We start from the raw sequence: 13,522 nt of genomic DNA, 5'->3' as shown, positions 1-13,522 counted from the left end.
GTGTGTGTGTGTGTTTATATATGAAGGGCAATGAATCCCATAAAAATTAGTCCTCTTCTATCATCACATCTGACATTTGGACACTATATATCTCCTTCCACTTCTGTGGGCCATTTTATTACATGAGCCATAAAAAATTTCTTTGCTATGACATAAAATGTCCATTATCATCTCTGAGGATTCTGACAAATTAAAATCCAAAATATTTTTATTTCCTGTTATCTCATGTGTTTTCAGAACCTACCAGCTAAGAGTATATATAATTCCATTTTATAGGAGGAAAACAGTTAAAGAGAAGCTCATTAATTTGCTCAGGTTCACAAAATCAATGTCACAAGAGGAACAAAAACTCTGGACTCCTGACTCCAAGTCATCTGTTCAGTTCATGACAGTCCTTTAAGCCCAAAATATTTTTCTGTAAATAAGATAATACATTTTAGAAAAATGAATTTCTTACAACTATTTAATCACCACCACTTTCTAGTATTAAAGCCCACATTTTTTTTTAACCCTTGTACTTCGGTGTATTGTCTCATAGGTGGAAGAGTGGTAAGGGTGGGCAATGGGGGTCAAGTGACTTGCCCAGGGTCACACAGCTGGGAAGTGGCTGAGGCCGGGTTTGAACCTAGGACCTCCTGTCTCTTGGCCTGATTCTCACTCCACTGAGCTACCCAGCTGCCCCCATAAAGCCCACATTTTTTAACAATATTTTAATTATTTTTAGTTGGGTACTACATAGTAATTTACCTATTAAACCATAATGGGGGTAAGGTGGTTGCATTTAGTGCACTGCTGTAGTAATTTATTAATAGCTCTTTAGTAGTAGCCTAAAAAGAGCTAAATACTTCCAAAAATACCTAACATTTCCAAGTTAACTAGCATACATAATAAAAGGAATCTGGTTCTGACATCTGCTGTCACTTTATAACTACATTTGCAAATTCAACCTTTCTTCTCTGAAAAAGGCTGAACTTGCAAGGTTTCAGGATAGTGGTTGGGTCAGAAATGCAAGGAGGGCACATTCCCAAGATTCAGATAGAGCTCTATGCTCAAGTCCCCACAGATTTATGTCCATTAATTTTCCACACTACATAAAAACATAATTTTGCTTAAAACACTATTAAACATTGCTAGAATTTAAATAATCACCTTAGAACAGTATTTAAAGAAATATTTGAGCTACATTTTGGTATATTCTTAACTTTCCCATTATCAACTAACTTTTCATCTTAAATTTTAAGTCAAAAGACTGTCTTGGCTTTTCCTGATCCTGTGGTTTGGATCCCAACAGGCTGATGGGGACAGTTATCTTAAATCATATGCTTCTATTGCACCCTGTCAAATTGCTTAAAATAATTACAAGGAATATTTTAGTTTGAATCTCTTTTTTGTATTCAAAGTTGCTGCTTAGAAATTTAGAGCTAAAAGATCTTACAGAGATTATTTAGTCCAATTCCTCATTTCACAAAGAAACTGAACCACAAAAGTTAAACAATTTAAAGGTATTAATTATTTCCCTTATTGATAGTGTCTTCCCTCTATTATCTCAAAATTTCCTGTGTATAGGTTGTTTGTACACTGTTGTTTTCATGTTATCTCTGCCAGGACTGTCATTTGCCTTTCTTTGTATTTCCAGAGTATTATATAGACAGACAAGCTATCAAATGACAAAGTTGGAGACAACCTATATTCTAACCACCAATCCAAATTCCCACTAATAGGCATACAAGACTTTCAGTGACATTTTTTCTACTATACAATAAAACAATACTGTTGGCCCCAAGTCAGTTTCCACACAGAGGAAGTAGTTTCTGTAACCTCACAGCTTTCTCTAATTGAGGTTGGTTTAATTTGCACATAAAAGTAAAGCATTAGCTTTAAAGACAGTATTTAATCAGCCTCAATTAAAGGATTTCCTTACTTGTTCGTTTGTTGTGGTGGTGATGGCTACAAATAAGGGTTCAAAGACTTGGAGGAAATGGATGGTTAATGAGAAATGACTGTGATGTAATAACAACACAACTCTGAAAACAGAGCATATGGGAATAGGGTTCCATTTCCAGAGAACAGAACAGGAATATTCTGAAAAAAAGTTGAAACAAAAGTTTTGAGCTACTTTTCAAAGACCTGAGTTCAACTCCAACCTCACAATTAGCTGTGTAATCTGAGCAAGTTACTTTGCAATCTTTAAAGCGCTACATAAATTCTAGCTATTATTTTTAATACTGTCATCATTGTTATTGTTGGCTATTATAAGATGTAGGACAACTAAGCAGAGCAGTAGATAGAGGGCTGGACTTGGAGTGAGGAAGACTCATCTTTCTGAAATTTGGCCTCAAGACACTTTTTAGCTTTGCGACCCTGGGAAAGTCACTTGACCCTGTTTGCCTCAGTTTCCTCATCCAGAAAATGAGATGAGGAGGGAAATGGCAAACCAGTATCTCAGACACAAACCCCCCCCAGGGTTATTAAGAGTCACATACATCTAAAGAGTCACATACATCTAACTCAATTGAGAGGCAGCTGGAGTGCATATAAAGAGCTGACTTTAAAGCCAGAAAGTTTGGTTCAGGCCCCACCTCTGAAATATACTGACTATTAGGCAGCTCACTTAACCTCAGTGCTCTAGGTCAGTGGTATCAGGCTCAAATAGAAAAGGAATCTGAAGGCTGCATATAATTAAAAAAAAAAAAAAAAACAGATTCACCTCAGCTATGTAGTATTTTATTTTTACTCTTAAGCATTTCCCAATTACATTTTAATTTGGTTCTGGCCCACTGAGAAGTTAAGGGAGCAGTGTATTTGAAGCCACTGGCTCTAGACAACTAAGCCAGAAGACTTTAGTACAGTCCCCCATCTACATATGGAGTTTCCTCATCCAAGAGTTCCTTAAACAAATGAAATCTACACATCTAGTGCCTAGACAAATCACTCTACATTGGCTATTATTTTTTCTAATCTCAAAGTTACCAGAAGCAGTGCTACCTTAAAGAAGACCTGATTAAAAGAGTTTCACCAAATACAATCTTTAACGTCAGCTGAGGCAGTGGGGGAGATTTGGAATGACGGAAAATGCCTTAGCTTTGGGGGAACACTTTATAATACCAAAATATTATAAAAGATAATTAAGCCATTTTAATCAGTTTATATTCATTGTTTTATGCCTAAAGAGAACTTTTATATCCTCTTCCTGGAATCCTATTAGAGAACCAGCATTATAATGATAAGTTATAATTATAATAGAATAATAAAGAACAATTGTAGTTACTAATTTATTGAGTAACTATATTTGAATCAGTAATCGATAATTATATTGTGAGTAAAGCTAAGGGAAATTCTCTTTGTGCCTTGCAAAATACCTTTGCTAAGAAGTTTGCACATGCCTTTAGTGTCCAGGAATATATCCAGATTTCCTGAGGCTAAAGAATCTCATTTGTCTTTGAAACTATAGAAGAACTTTGGCCACTTTTATTTTTACTATATGCAGAACAAGTGGCTAAGTAATATGCATACCTATAAGAAGGAAAAAAAACTGACCTTGAAGGTGAGACCTTCTAGAAGATGATATTGTGGTTATCCCCCTGAAAAGAAAGATATAGCTGACCAACCACAATTCTGAGGGAAGTTTGTGTAATCTGACTCTTACATAAAGTAGGTCAGCTACAGGGCTTAGAATCTCAAACCAACTTGTCTAGACAGTAACTCTGTGATATACATCTAACAATAAAGTTAGTTTGGCTCAGAAGATTGTTTCCCAGTATTTTTCTTTAACAGCATAATTGATACATACCAAGAGAAAAAAAAATTATGTTTATAATTCAATTTGAAAGAAGAAAGCTAGTGACTATCTTTTTAAGACTTTCACTGACACAACTAATTCCAAACTTCCAAAGTCACTATAATGGAAATTACTAACAGGCAGCAAAATACCTTCCAAAATCAGCTAATCATAACCTGGACTTTCTAGGACTCTAACTTGCTAAAATAAAGACTACCTGTAGTAAATAATTGATTACCTGGTGGGAGAGGGGAAAAGTATGCCTCACAAATCAGGGTGATATTCTAAGAATTTTCAAAAAGAACTTTTGTTAAATGGTGGAAATCTGACCAATGGTAACCAAATCCAAAATGTTTTTAGGTCAAGTGAAGTGAATAGACCAATTTGTTAATCAATAAACTACCCATCACTTTAGATATTCATGGATTATTGAATTTGGGATCACACATTTGATTTGGTATTTAATCTAACACATATTTAAACTTAATATCAGAAATACATTTCTAAATCTCTAAATTGATTATGGAATTATAACAGTATATTCATAATGCATAATCAGAAATATCTTTTCCCATCTAATGAAGTAAAATCATCAATGCTAACAAATATCAAATAGTTCACTAAAAAGTCACTTAAATCTTATGAATGTTTTGGTTATATGTAAAGAAGAGTGCCATAAATGGCTAGGTTTCTAAAATCTCTCCATTCTTAAATCTCTCTTTAATGTCAAATGACATAAATGTCTATTAAATTCAATGGTTTCTTCTCAGTTCTCATTCTACATTTGCCATTGATCTCCTTTATATACATCATGGTTTCTAAGATGCCTTTCTGATTTCTCCTACACCTAACGATTCTTTCTGTTTTGTTTGGTGACACCTCTTCTTCTCTACCTTTAATATGTGGATCTGCCATGGCTCAATTCTTAATCCCCTACTTTTTTTTTAATCAATACTCACTATGGAGAATTTGTCTATTATCAAAACTCTATAGAGATTAAATCCCACCAAATTTTCATTTTGAGCTATGATCTATTTCTTTGTATCATTCAGATGCCTGCAGAGCACATAAACTTTGAATATCCAGTACTCCACTAATTATGATACCCTTCCCACAAAACTCAGAACCTTATTCAGACTTCTCCATTATTGCCACTGGAGTTTCTTCTGCAACATCTCAAATTAATTTCTTCATCTTCATTTCTACAGTCACCATTATTGTCCTAGTCTTCATCATTTCATACTTCTACTACTGAAACAGCTTTTCAACTAACTCCCTTACCTACCTCTCTCTCTCATCATTTCTCTCTCATTCATCCAACAATTTGCTGAGTGCTTTCTTGGTAATAAGCAAGATATAAAGGTAGGCATGATGAGAGATACAAAAATAATCCTGCCCTCAGGGAGCTTACACTCTAGTATGAAAGATGAGTTAAGGCACACATCCCCAAATTTTAAGTGTCTTCTGTACACTATTGTTAGAACACATTCATGAAACTTTTCTTCATATTTTCTCCTACAATCACTTTCTACCACCTCTCAAATCAAATTTAAATTCAACAACTCAATATTTATAAAAGTTTCTACTAAAATAGTCCTAAAACATCAGAGAAGAATAGAATTTAGAGCTAGTCTCATGGGACAAAGGACTTTGGATGTCAATTAGTCCAATCTCCCATTCAATGCAGGAATTTAACTAATACATTTTACCAAGTTAAATGGAAAAGATTTTTAAAAATTAAAAGACTAACCATCTTAGCCCCAAAAGGTTAAATGAAGACACAAACATCTTTCCTTTTTTAAGTACAAAAGAATATATAAATGCAGTAGGCATTTCTAATTTTTTTTAAAAAGGACATATGTAAAATAATTTTATTCAGTTTTTTTCTCATTCAACACACCAGTAATTCACCTTAGCTCAAATTAGCCTAATCAATAAACACAAGAACAGACTAAACTTAGCTTTAAACTACTCTGTTCTTCAAAAGGAAGGTACATGCAACCCTGGGCAAGTCATTTAACTCTGATTGCCTAATCCTTACCACTCTTCTGCCTTGGAAACAATACACAGTACTGACTCTTAAGAGTGAAGGTAAGGGTTTTTAAGATGGAAAAAAGTAAGGCACAACAATAAAGAACAGAAGTGAAATAAGTACTGTATCCAAATGACCAAACAAAAATTATTATTACCAAATGAAAATATTCCTAAGGCTAGCTTAAGTGCTAACTGTTTCTAAGGCTGGGTGTAGTCATGCTAAAGTAAAAGTTCCCATCTTTATCTGTTCATCAGACTAACCTACTTTAAAAAGTTTTCAAAACAAGTTAAAATTTTCATTAGACTAATAATGTAAAGCACACTCATGTTATTACTTGTCACTTTAGCCAGATGTTGTTTCTGCTGTAACTGAGCCAAAAGTAATGATTTGTGTCAGAATCACCCAAAAAACAAGAAGCAGGATAACTGGACTTTTCTTTTTGATCTCACCCAAAGCCTTAAAATAAATTAGCCTAATGATACTCACAAGATCATAGAACATTAGAGCCCCAAAAGAGATCTCAGCCAACAACTGAATCAAAGAACATTAATGACTTCTAACCTTTCTTGGGGTAAAATTCCTCAGTAGGTTCACAGAAACATTATCTAGCTCTTGCCTACCATGAAAAGAACTAAGATGACTGGAGCTTGAGCATATTTAATGGGCCTCCTGAGCATTCATTTGCCTCAAGGTAATGAATCCACAACAGATACACTGGGAAAAAATTCTTTCTAACATGTAACAGTGCCGCTAATGCAAAAGAGGCTACTAGTGAGAAAAACTGTGAACGAATAAAAACACAGTCAAACTTCCTTATGTTTTCCAAAGTTATTTTTTGCAATAAATTCACTGCAATATAAGATAAGTAAAATATTTTTGTTGACTTTAAATGGAGCCTTGCAAAATGTCTCTAATGTGTTCTCAAAGTCAATGCAGAGGACAACATGATGAAGTTTAACTGCATTTTAGTTTCAACAAACTAGAGGGGGAAAAGCCCATTGTACTTACTTTGTAAATAGTGCAAAACCATCAATACAAGACTATAGCTGTTTAACGTGCCACGACTGGCATCATTTATCTCATGGTGACTTGCCCACTTCTTAACCACCAGTACTAAGGGACGAACTCGACTTTCAACTGTAAGCAAAATTAAGACTTAAAAATAGTGAAAGAAAAAAATGATGAAATTACTTTGAATGTTTAAGTAACTTTTAATTGCAGTCTGATAGGAAATTTCATATTTCATCATGCACTGTCACCTAAACTTAAAAACTGTACTTATAAACATATCCTACAACTGATTCTCAAATTTAACAATATACCCCCTTAGAAAATCAGTCTAATAAAATATTTGCTTTGTCTACCTAAACTTTTGAAGCAAACAATTTCAGAATAGCAAACTAATATGCAAATAGGAAAATGATAATACAGGATAAAATATATAACCAAATAAATTATGTTTTCTAGAATACGTATATATCAGAATTTATCAGAAAAACTTTTGCTCGGGATTATTTAGATTTTAAAGATTAAAGAAAAACAAATTTGTAAATAGCTAGAAATAAAATGAGAAAAACTTACGATATGCATAGGTTCTGAGGAGGAATGTGTTTCTTATTCCCACAATATTGTTTACATTCAAGTCAAACTCCACACAACTAAAGGGGAAAAAAGATAATCAAAAAATCAAAATTACAACTTTAAAATATTAACTCCCTAGTGACTAAGTTAATACTTAACAATGTAAAAGAGTAGGAAAACAAAGTTCCTAGAGCTATAATTTTAAGATCAAAGATAAGGAAACAATAAAAATTGGACACATCAGTTTTTAAATTTTTAACTGACATTTCTACCTTCTCTATTACAGTGAAAGTAGTATGGCATAGTTGGGGGGGAGGGAGGAAGGACATGGAACACTTCACAAAGTCCAGAGGGCACAGACTGGGCTCTAGGCCTAGCACTTCCTAGCTTCGTGACGTGAGTCAATCATTTACTTCTCTAAGTTTTACTTTCCCCATCTGTGAAATCAGGAAAGTAATATTTGCATTATCTTCTTCACAAGGTGGTTGTAAATAAAGTGTTTAAAAATCTCAGTTACAGAAATGAGTCATCATTATTAAGAATACAAATATTTTACAAAAATCTTAACAGGTGAAACTCACATAAAGGAAGTTGGTTTATAATGCATTTTATTGCTTGACTAAAATTTGATTATATTGGTTATTATTTCAATGGACTCACTAAATGGTTAAAAGATATGATCAGATCATTTTCAAAGGAAGAAACATGTTATTAATAACTTCTTTAAAAATGCTCAGGTTAACTAATAATCAAAAAGAGAATTAAAACAAATCTAAGATTCTCACTCATAAGACTGCCAAAAAGCAATTAAAACCAATGAAAATTAATGGTGGCAAGTTAGAGAGTAACAGGAATGTTCATTCATTATTGATGAAGCTGTAAACTGGTAGAATCTTTTTTAAAAGATTCTGATAATACAAAAATCACAAGAATAATTGTACCTTGGCATTCAATCATTTCATTGTTGGGAATATATGTTTAAAGATTATAAAAAATAAATAAGAGCAAGCTTTTCAATGAATGCTCCAAAAGGATTATATATAAGTACAAAAATATGAAAACAGCCTCCTAAACAGTAGTGCATTGATATAATGGAATATTATTGAAAAATCCAGAGTAACAAATATGAAGGATAGAGAAAAATTGAAGGACTTACAAAATAATGCAAATAAAACATAACTAGAAGAATAGTACACACTAACATACCATATGTGGAAAATGAATAAGAATTAATGGACAAAGAACTATAATTCTTTTTTTTTAATCCTTATCTTCCACCTTACAATAAATACTGTGTATGGTTCCAAGGCAGAAGAGCAGTAAGAGTTAGACAATGGGGGTTAAATGACTTGCCCAGGGTCACACAGATAGGAACTGTCTGAGGCTAGATATGAACTTAGAACCTTCCTCTCTATAATAAAGTTTTCATGGGAGTGACTAAAAACCTGTTTAGTGTTGTTTTTTTTTTTTTCAAAATATTTTTGTATCATAAACCCCTTTTTCTCAGAATAGTATTTGTCAACTACATTTATAATTGAAAGAAATGCTAAATTTCAGTTGGAAGTTTATAAGAAAAAAAGATATATATTTTCTCTCCAAACCGGTTCATGGACCCCCTGAAATCTAACCACAAACTCCTGGGAACAGAGTGTTTTCTGTGTACCTTAGTTTAAGAACTCCTTCTTTATGATTGAAATTAATATTTTAAGGTCAAATATTTACTAAAACAAGTTTAATTATCTTTATTATTCAATGTCAAGTTCTTTATAAAATATTTAGTTTTTCAAATCTAAATAACTCCAAAGTAAGTATTAATGCTGAGATTTAATATTTTTCATAATTAATCATTCTTAGGAGAAATAAATTGAGTTACAAATCTAGCTATTATAGGTTTTTTTTGTAACAATATTTTCCACAACAGTAAGATTTAGTCTGAATTTAAATAAAAATCATCTCCAAATGAGTATCTGCTGGGAATTGTGGGATTATAGGTCACAACTAGAAAGCTGTACTCTAAAGTAGTTTTAAAATCTTGCAGCTTTTTTCCATGTAAACTAATATTAGACCAAGGATTTTATGATTTGCATTAAATAATTTCTGAGTAAATAATCTCATTGTGTTTCATATATTATATACCATATGGAACTCTTGAAATATTACTTAACTACTTTAGTATTGTGACACAACGTAATGATGATTAACTTTCTTTAATTTTATTATCTTTTATTATCTAAGGCTATCTATAGGCTTCATTTTCAGGTAAGAGAATATGTTAAATTACAAATACATTTAATCTAAACTGTTTGAAAGTTAGCTTACTCTTGAATGACACAATAAGCTGGACTCGAGTTAATCACAATCTTGAAGATTACTTTAACCCCACCCTACTTCACTGCCCCAGCCCCCCAAAAAACTTGATTTCTAAGAAGCCGATAAGAAAAGTAATCATGGTTCATAAACTAGTTAAATCCTGCTTTCCTGGTACTACACTTCATAAGTGTACTAACTTTTTTAGGCCAATAGTATTAATAAATAATTACTGTGGCAGTCTATTAAATAGTATACTGATGATATCCTAAAAATTAAGGCATAAAATATTAATGCTTTAAGTCTGATCCAAGACGAAACTCTTCCAATGACGGAATCTGGTCTATTAAAGCAGGGGTGTCAAACTCAAAATAGAAAACAGAAACCAATTCTGAACACTTCTGTACCATTTAGGCATGGCTACTTATGAAGATGATTGAAATGGTTTCATTAAATGTATTCCTTATCATGATCCAAGATTAAATGACTAAATCCTGCAGTGTCAACAAACTATTATATATGAAATATGTAAGGAGTGGGCAAAGTATGAGTTAAATCAAAGCAAATAAAAGTTCCATTTTGACATAAAAGGCAGTTATATTCCAAGATAGCTTCTTACTATTCTTAATGTTTTTATGCTACATAACCATGGCTTACAATCTTTTATTTATTTTCACTTAGCAATAATTTCATCTCATACTTTGCAATAAGATACAAAAGTACATATACTAGCTATGAAAACTCAATCAATCCCATGGTAGCAAAAAACAAAGCATAATTTCAAAAAGTATAGGATATATATATATATATGCTCCAAAATATAAAATTCAACTTTTGGCCTCCTATCCTACTTAAATACTGCAGATGAAAATTAATTTTTTTTTTCATTTTTTTCCCTCCAACACTGAAAACTGTGTGTGGACATCATGGAAGGAAAAAAATAATCTTAATGAAGTCATAATTCATACCAATCAGCACATTATAAGCACTGAAATATTCTCAAAAAACCTCTCCAAAGAATTTCCTGGTACCAACTAATAAACTTCCTTCTGTATACAAGAATTAAGAAGATGCTTTTGGACTTCTATTTTCATTAGTGATAATGAATTTGCAATGATCCATCTTTTTTTTAGTCTTACTAAATTTTATTGTGACTATAGCACGTAACCAAAGATAGAACTGGGACTAGGTATATAGTACAGGAGGCAAATTCATACCTACAACTTTACCTTCTTAGTGTCATAGTCTAGTAAATCACATAAAGAGACTACTTATTACTAGAAAAGGCTAAATAATTCTAGAAAATAAAGCTTTTTAGTGAAAGGCATCACATAACCCAAAATTCAGTATATCATTCTGGATTTTCAACCTAGACCTGCATTTACAACTTATGTAAATACATTCAGTTAGGAAAGGATGCTTATATTTGTAAACTAAAATTTTTCTCTTCAAATTTCTGTTCTTAATAAAAATATGCGATGTAATGCTGGATATTTCAAAGGTTCTAGATCATTTAACAAGTCAAAATATGAATTTAGTTTATGTGGACATTTTTTCAAATTGATAAAAGTTATCTAATTCATAAAACACTGATGAGAAGAACACAACATCCTAGAAACAAAAATACTGTACTCTGTATTCAGATATTCCATAAAAAGAAGTACATGATTCAATAAAAGGAAATTCTGAAAACTCATAAGACAAAGCTACTCACCAATAGTAAATAAAAATTACAATGTAGCAAGACATCCACAAATGACTTAAAACAAATGAAAAGACAATGTTTACTAACTACTTGCCTGACTTTATCCCTGAATTTCACAATTGGCACTTTTGCTCGAATCAGCTGAGGTCTCTCAATGTAGCCTGCTGAAGAAGTAAGAAAAAAATAGTGAATATTTTTAAAACCTTATTATAGTTCTTAGTACTAGAATTTCCTTGCATACAATTCAATTATTTTCTATGCTGAAACCTTATTTTCTAAATGACTAATTCTAAAAGGAATCCTGAAAGTTAAGGGGACCAAACCACAATCCTAGATGATAGCAACAGCTCCTTCCTCAGAAGTCAATTAGCACTTTGCCTGAAAACTCTTTTTTGTACTTTCTTTATATCGGATATGAGATATCAGATACCTGTTCATTCCACTAAGCATTTTGACTCTATGTGTAATGATCACCCTAACATGACTAAGGAAAAACTTACTCAAGTGTTATTTCATTGTGAAATGGTTTTACTCATATAATATCCCTCTACCATGCTCACTAACTTCTTCTAACTTCATTCTAAAAGAGAAGTAGTAATTATTCAAGCATCTGGCTGCCAAGGCCAAGTGATATACACGTATATCCACAATATTTGGTAAATTTCATCATATTAACTCTCAAAACTAGAAAAGGCCTAAAGAGATTTAGTTCAACACACTCATTTTACAGATGAAAGTAAGAAAGAGAGAGTGAACAAACAGGTTATACGAAAGACAGCAGAGTTTATTCCGTTTAGGACTCTTGTCTCTGAAACAACTTTTGCCTAATCTTTCATCTGTATCTTCACCTGCCTTTCAGCTGATTTTTATGAACTATCTTCAGCCAAGACAATGCAAGATTTTTTGAGGGCAAGGACTACCTTTTCTTTTATCTGCATTTGTTCTGTTAGAGGTTAACAGTGCCTAGCACATAATAAACATTTAATGAATGTTAGCTGAATTAACAGTAGAACCCTCATTTATTAAACAACAGTAAGTCACACCAATCAAATAGCAATCAGTAGCACCAATTCTAAGACAACCAGTCTACCCTGAGAGTCTGTATTTCAAAAGCATTTTTTTTTAAACCACATGAATTAAATAATTTTCACTGGATTAATGCCATTTCCAAAATAGCTAAATAAAAATTCAGCTGAGAATCAGGGAGAATTGAGTTGAAACAGTGCCATTCAATTCCAAAAAAATTAACATTAAATCCATGTTTATTCTGAAAAGAAATTATTACCCCCTCCCAAAAAAACTTTCTAAACAAAAATGCCCAATTCTACAAAATGGGCAGTGCAAATTGATATTTTGTCAGCCTTTATTTAGTTACATTAAAGCAAAATTAAATAGAAAACAATGACAGATTTCAAAAAGAATTTAATCAAAAACTCGAATTTCTAATTAAATTCAATATGCACTTATTAAATGCCTGTTATGTGCAAGCCATTATGCTAGCCAACTGTGATACAGAAACTATGAAAATTATCCCTGCTCTCAAGCTTACATTCTACTAGAGAGATATAGTATGTACATAAATAAGACTGGTACAAAGAAAACTGAGCAGGGAGAAAAGGCAAACTATTTTCCCATATTCAGTTTCATCCTTTAAGTTCTTTCAAGTGCATTAAGGAAATTCATAGTACAGTATTTTTCACCTTCAAAATTAACTGGGCCTCATTCACTTATCTGTAAAATAAAGAGGCTGGACCAAATTTATAAAAAATAAAATTAGACTAGAAGTCCCTGAGGTCCCACCCAGCTCTTGGTCTGTTATAGATATTATTTTCCAACGCTTAAATTTCCACGTTCTATATTGCAACAATAGTTTAATTTCCTTACACAAAACTTACAGCCTAGAACTTAATTATTATAATTATTATAGTCTACTAATTCTATTATATATAATCCTATATACTCAATTCATCCTATTAATTAATTAATTAATTAATTAAAGTCTAATAATTGTTATAGTCTAATTTTAAGTGGTGTATGGCAAAAGGAGAAAAAAGAGAATTAAATAGAAGCCAAGAACTCAGAGTCAGGTGATTCTGCAGTACTAGAGAAAGTCCTT

At 32.2% G+C, this 13,522-nt stretch overlaps 1 protein-coding gene across 1 annotated transcript in view; it reads right to left on the bottom strand.

Annotated features, from left to right (window-relative positions):
- TENT2 (terminal nucleotidyltransferase 2) overlaps positions 1–13,522 on the bottom strand; it is a 97,803-nt gene that overhangs the window by 52,558 nt on the left and 31,723 nt on the right. Inside the window, exons 8-10 of the mRNA XM_044663291.1 lie at positions 11,501–11,570; positions 7,395–7,471; positions 6,822–6,950 (exon numbers count right to left, since the gene is read on the bottom strand). Of these exons, the coding sequence (XP_044519226.1) occupies positions 6,822–6,950; positions 7,395–7,471; positions 11,501–11,570 (276 nt within the window). The remainder of the gene's footprint in view (positions 1–6,821; positions 6,951–7,394; positions 7,472–11,500; positions 11,571–13,522) is intronic.

The sequence above is a fragment of the Gracilinanus agilis genome, chromosome 1 (assembly GCF_016433145.1).
Source record: "Gracilinanus agilis isolate LMUSP501 chromosome 1, AgileGrace, whole genome shotgun sequence".
Lineage (NCBI taxonomy): Eukaryota > Metazoa > Chordata > Mammalia > Didelphimorphia > Didelphidae > Gracilinanus > Gracilinanus agilis.
This window is presented reverse-complemented; position numbering and strand designations above follow the sequence as displayed.